This window comes from Callithrix jacchus, chromosome 10 (genome assembly GCF_049354715.1).
Source record: "Callithrix jacchus isolate 240 chromosome 10, calJac240_pri, whole genome shotgun sequence".
NCBI classification, from domain to species: domain Eukaryota; kingdom Metazoa; phylum Chordata; class Mammalia; order Primates; family Cebidae; genus Callithrix; species Callithrix jacchus.
This window is the reverse complement of record NC_133511.1, coordinates 115,732,605-115,739,446: the sequence shown is the minus strand read 5'-3', so window position 1 is coordinate 115,739,446 and position 6,842 is coordinate 115,732,605. Positions and strand designations below refer to the sequence as shown.

Here is a 6,842-nt window from a genome sequence, read left to right as displayed (position 1 = left end):
TCTCTATTGCATTTCATTTGAAACTAAACACCGTGCAGAATATTTTATTGGTCATAACTTCTTCAATTTATTCTGCTGTGTTTTCAGTAATCAAATCTACATCTTTTTAAATTTTATTGCATTGGTTAAGTTCTAAAATACAATGCTAAACAACAGTGATGCTAGCCTTTCGATATCACTATATTTATACTTCACTGAATTTTTTTCATTTGTGAATGCGAGACTGTCTCTGCTAGAACATAAACCCCATTTAGATTTATTTTCATAAGTGTTTACTTTTCTTGGTTTAACCTATTTTATTTTTTAGGCTTGCTCACATTTTCTTTTGTTCCAGTCTTTTAGTTTTTACATTTTATATTACACACATCTTTAAAAATTATTCTCTTATTCTTTTGTTCTCCACACTATATTTACATTTTTTTAAATCTTCTAATCATTTGGAGTGCATAGGCTGGTTTTTATTCTATTGATTATTGTTCAGAAATATGTTTGAAATATGTGTTTGGATATATATGGTTGTGACTAATTTCTCTAATTAATCACATTAAACAAAATATTTATTGAGTCTTTTTGTACATAGGTTTAGGATGTTGGCATATTTTCATTTCTCCCATCCCTCCCTATCAATATTATATAATTATATAAATAGTGGTTGTAAATATACATAATTATTTTAGTCTTTTCATTTTATATTAGGCACATCTTTAAAAATTATTCTTAGCAATTTTTTTTATTTTTAAAATATTTTCACTATTTAATATTAAATATATTATATTGTATTATTTGCTTTTTCAAAACATATTATTTTACATTACAACTTACCCAATCTTAAAGTATATATTCTGATTAATCTGATTACCCATGCAGCAACTCATAGTCTTTCTTGAGGAATTTTTAAAATTGTATTTAGAATGAAATACTTCCTAAGCCTTGGCAAATCTGAGAAAGTCTTTATGTTGCTTTAGAACATAAATCACTAAGGCTTTGGTATAGAATTCTTTCACCCCAATTTTTTTTTAACTCTGTAGATATTTTGTATTGTCTCTTAAATGTTTGTATTAAAACAGTTGTAGTCTAACCTGAAAGTGCTTAATTCACAGATATGTTTAACTTCCCAGATGCTTACATAGCTCTTATTTCTCTTGATTATATTAATGAATAATTCAATTGTGCTATTGCATTTTTGGTTTCCTCATTGTCTTTTCTTATCTCAGGAAGCTCCACTTTAATTTTAACCTGACTCTGTTCACTTCCCTTTCATGTGAATCTATTTGAGTCCAAAAGTTCAGCTTCCTGTTAGAAATTTAGATAAAATGTTCAAAAGAGAGGAAATATATGAAGAGTACATATCAGAAAAGGTTGTAACAATGGGTGTTTTCCTAGGTGTAGGTGGAGTCAAAATAACTGAATGTAAAGTGAATCACTTCCAGTATAGCCATAAAGCAATGGAAAGAACAAAGGATTGCTTCAGAACAACAAGAATAACATTTGGAGACATAATGTTGAAGCCAGTTACGACAAAGTACATGCTTTATCATTTCATATATTAGTTGAAATATAGTTATATCAATCTGCAATGATAAAAGTCAAAAAGTCATTACTTTTGTGAGGCATACAGACTAAGAAGAGACATGAAGGATGTTTGTAGGTCACTGGAATTATTCTGTTTCTTAATCTTTGTAGTGGTAATACTGGCATATTTACAATGTTAAAATAAATCAATCAAGCTGCACATTTAGGATTTATGAATTCCTCCACATGTCAGTTATATTTCAATGAGAATGCTTACCAAAAAAAGTAAACAACAAATTCATTTATCTAATTTTCAATATGTGCAACCCTACAATTCTTCACTGTAATTAAATACAAGAAAATAATTAGGTCTTGTCAGTTGGATTGAAAATACCAGAGGGTTGGGGGGAAGATATTTTCACAAGGAACATCTACATGTGTCTATATGTCTTGCCCCCAGGAACTTCTACAGATGACCATCTATCCCATTCGTGAAGATTTCCAAGAAAAAGTATACCAAATCCTCTATCGTGAATTCATTCACATGTACTGTGATTGGAAACTAGCTACTAAATAGGTACTTCCAAATAAAATTGTACACTCCTGCTTTTATTCAAGCAATAAAGCAGCTCAACCAAGAAGAGCTCAGGGCTTCCTAACCTTTTGCACAAGACATGCTTGTGCGGAAAACTGTCTTCAACCAGTCTGACCCCACTGAGTTTGTGTTCCGTGTGTTCACCACAGTCCCCGAATTTCAGGTTCTTCTCTTCCTTCTCTTCCTCCTCCTCTACTTGATGATCCTCTGTGGCAACACAGCCATCATCTGCGTGGTGTGCACACACAGCGCCCTCCACACCCCGATGTATTTTTTCCTGGCCAAACTGTCTTTCCTGGAAATCTGCTACACCACCGTGGTGGTCCCCTTAATGCTTGCCAACATTTTTGGGGCCCAGAAACCTATTTCGTTAGCTGGATGTGGGATCCAAATGTTCTTCTTTGTCACCCTCGGCAGCACGGACTGTTTCCTCTTGGCGATCATGGCCTATGACCGCTATGTGGCCATCTGCCACCCGCTGCACTACGCTCTCATCATGACCCGCCAGCTGTGCGTTCAGATGCTGTGTGGGGCCGTGGGCCTGGCCTTCTTCCTCTCCTTGCAGCTCACTGTTTTAATCTTCACCCTGCCCTTCTGCGGCCACCACCAGGAAATCAATCACTTCCTCTGCGATGTGCCTCCTGTCCTGCGCCTGGCCTGTGCTGACATCCGTGTGCACCAGGCTGTCCTCTATGTCGTGAGCATTCTCGTGCTGACAGTCCCCTTTCTGCTCATCTGTGTCTCCTACGTCTTCATCACCCGCGCCATCCTGCGCATCCGTTCTGCCGAGGGCCGCTGCCGGGCCTTCTCCACCTGCTCCTCCCATCTCACCGTGGTCCTGCTGCAGTATGGCTGCTGCAGCCTCGTGTACCTGCGTCCCCGATCCAGCACCTCAGAGGACGAGGACCGCCAAATCGCGTTGGTCTACACCTTTGTCACCCCTTTACTCAACCCTTTGATTTACACCCTTAGGAACAAGGATGTCAAAGGTGCCCTGAGGAATGCCATCGTCTGTAAAGCAGCCTGTGATACCAGCTGAAGACTTAGAGGCACTGGGCTGGGCGTCCATCTGTTGCTGTGTCAGTGAACTCTAAATGACATAGAATTGTAGTATTTACATTCCCACACTTTGCACTTAATGTTTCTTTTTTGCCATATTTGCCCCAAGTTCACAATTCGTGCTCATTTTTCTGAAGTGCTTTGACTAAGATATGAAAATTTTGGGTGGAAGTTACAGTGTAGGAATGCTAGTTTACTTAGCTCTACTTAAGCATTTGCTCTCAGCCATGTCAATTGCAGTGTTAGGAACACCCCATACATACTGTGAATAAAGGCTGATAAACAAAGGTGCCTTAAGTAAGGAATATTCGTAAAGACATATTTTACTCAAATAAATACATTTTATTATTGTTTTGGGTATCAGTATATGGCAAACAATAGCTCACTTAATGCACTAACTTCCTTTGCACCATACATCCCAACTGGTTGCTTTCATTTTCTTTCATTCATGCCAGGGAGGGGACAGGAATTTTCTTTCATTGATTAATCACCTACTCTGTACCAGCCCTACTAGTCTATGGAGAATTACATCTGGTTGATACCAGCCCTGCCTGCACGAGCCCTTTGTGCTGGTGGCTCTCACACTAGTCTTTGTTGTTCCTTCCTCACCACCTCCTACACCTTCGTGAGGGCTGCTGCTCACAGATTCACTGAGCAGATAGCACTACTATGGCATTACTCCTACCTCAGCATAGTTTTGTAGCAGGGTAGCTGTTAACCTCTTCATGTACTTGCATCTCAACCTCAAACCCTCAAGTAAAATCCACTTCCCTTTATGACATTCACAGTGGACACCAAACAACTTAACTTTCTCATTTACACCCTGAGAAACAGCCAGGTGCAGAGGGCTCCAGGGACAGTTCTTATTCAGATCATAAGCTGGACAGTCTGGATCCAGATCATAAGCTGATTTTAGTTAGCAACTATAGGAAGAGAGTGAGGATATCTGCTTGTGGATATTCAACTGACCTAAGAAATTGTTATAACCTTTTTGAATGCTATATGGTTATGTCTATGAAAAACCTTGAAAGGTTTCTACTCTTTAATTTCAGAATTCTTATTCTAAAAACATAACCTCAGAAAATTAACAGAATGTCAAACAAAACAAAATGTAAGTGAGATTCTTACATTTATAAAATGAAAGTGATTAAAATCTAATTTCCAACAATATTGGAAACAGAAACACAGCATGCTAAAATCATTAATATTTAGTAATAAAGGGCAATGTTTATCATTATACCTGTAAGTGATAAAATCAAGACTCAAGCTTGTATTTACAATAAGAGTTCAATTTTATAAAAATATATACATGCATAATGAAGAATACAAATACACCAAAAACTTATCTGTGATTTCTAGAATTATGAATTTTCTAATTTTCTTCTTAATTAGTTTAAGTATTTTCTCTGTTTTCCAAAATAAGACTGTGCTCCTTTTATAATCAGAAGTATAACATTGAGAAGGAATATGAGGTTCATGTAGACTTATTTGGCATGTAAACCTCCCATTGTCATAGTTCAGATCCACTTTTTATATTTTTCTGGATTAGGACTATATTGGGGGGTACTTCTTTTTCCATTTAAAATGCTTTTGGAACTCCTCATTTTTAACCTGATTTCACAAGAGGATAAGGAGAAGAACTACAAAGTGTTATATATTCTGAGGACAGTCATTGGATTTTACAGTATATTAGAAATGCCTTGCTTCAATTTGGTTTGGCTCTGTGTCCCCACCCAAATCTCATCTCAAATTGTCATCCCCGTGTGTCCAAGTATCAGGGGAGAGGAACTAGCGGGAGGTGATTGGATCATGGAGATGCTTTCCCGCATGCTTTTCTCATGAAAGTGTGGGAGTTCTCATGCCCTCTCTTGCCTGCAGAAATGTAACATGTGCTTTGCTTCCCCTTCACCTTCTGCCATGACTGTAACTCTCCCTAGCCATGTGGAACTGTGATTCAATTAAACCTTTTTTGTTTATAAATTACCCAGTCTCAGGTAGTATGTTTATGGCTGTTTAAGAATGGACTAATACACCTTCTAAGTACAGTAATTCGCTCTTATCCAAAGAGAGTACTTCCAAGACCCCCAGAGGATGCCTGAAACTATAGATAGTATCAAGTCCTATACATATTATGTGTTTTTCCTGCACATACACACTTACAATAAATTTAGTTTAAAAATTAGCTACAGTAAGAGATTAACAGCAGCAATAAAATAGAACAATTAAAACAATACACTATAATAAAAGTTATATGAATGTGGTCTCTCTCTCTCTCTCAAAATATCTTATTGTACAGTACTCACTCCTCACTCTTCTTCTCATAATCATGTGAGATGATATAATACCTATGTGATGAGATGAAATGAGGTGAATGACACAGGCATTATAACATAACATTTGGCTACTACTGGTTTTCTGATGGCCAGAAAAAGAATCATCTGCTTGGGGTGATCTTGGAACATCAAGCTATGATGATGTCTACAGTTGAATTTCAGAAGCTTAAAATGTTATACAGTGTGGATACACTGGACAGAGGGATAATTCATATCCCAGACAGGACAGAGTAAGATGACAAGATATTTTGTCATAATACTCACAATGTCAGGCAATTTTAAACGTATGAATTGTTATTTCCTGATTTTCTATTTAATATGATCAGGTGGCAGTTGAAACTGGAAAGCAATCATATGGAACCAAAAGAGAGCCCGCATCGCCAAGTCATTTCTAAGCAAAAAGAACACAGCGGGGGGCATCACACTACCAGATTTCAAACTATACTACAAGGCTACAGTAATCAAAACAGCATGGTACTGCTACCAAAACAGAGATACAGACCAATGGAACAAAACAGAGGCACCGGAGGCAACACAACATATCTACAACCATACAATCTTTGATAAGCCTGACAAAAACAAGCAATGGGGAAAGGATTCCATGTTTAACAAATGGTGTTGGGAAAACTGGCTAGCCATGTGCAGAAAGCAGAAACTGGACCCCTTCCTGACACCTTACACTAAAATTAACTCCAGATGGATTAAAGACTTAAACATAAGACCTGGCACCATAAAAACCCTAGAAGGAAATCTAGGCAAAACCATCCAGGACATAGGAGTAGGCAAGGACGTCATGAACAAAATACCAAAAGCATTGGCAACAAAAGCCAAAATAGACAAATGGGACCTAATCAAACTCCACAGCTTCTGCACGGCAAAAGAAACAGTCACTAGAGTGGATCGGCAACCAACAGAATGGTAAAAAATTTTCGCAGTCTACCCATCTGACAAAGGGCTGATATCCAGAATTTACAAAGAACTCAAACAGATTTATAGGAAAAAAACAAACAAGCGCATTCAAAAGTGGGCAAAGGATATGAACAGACACTTTACGAAAGAAGACATATATGAGGCCAACAATCATATGAAAAAATGCTCATTGTCACTGGTCATCAGAGAGATGCAAATCAAAACCACATTGAGATACCATCTCACGCCAGTTAGAATGGCGATCATTAAAAAATCTGGAGACAACAGATGCTGGAGAGGATGTGGAGAAAAAGGAACACTTTTACACTGTTGGTGGGAGTGTAAATTAGTTCAACCATTGTGGAAGACAGTGTGGTGATTCCTCAAGGCCTTAGAAATAGAAATTCCATTTGACCCAGCAATCCCATTACTGG

General features: G+C 37.5%; 1 protein-coding gene across 1 annotated transcript; it reads left to right on the top strand.

Annotated features, from left to right (window-relative positions):
* Positions 1-1,925: 1,925 nt before the first annotated feature.
* LOC100393346 (olfactory receptor 10Q1) lies at positions 1,926-3,569 on the top strand. Its single transcript, XM_009008159.4, has one exon. The coding sequence runs from the start codon at positions 2,187-2,189 to the stop codon at positions 3,144-3,146; it is 960 nt and encodes a 319-aa protein (XP_009006407.4). The 5' UTR covers positions 1,926-2,186; the 3' UTR covers positions 3,147-3,569.
* Positions 3,570-6,842: the final 3,273 nt, after the last annotated feature.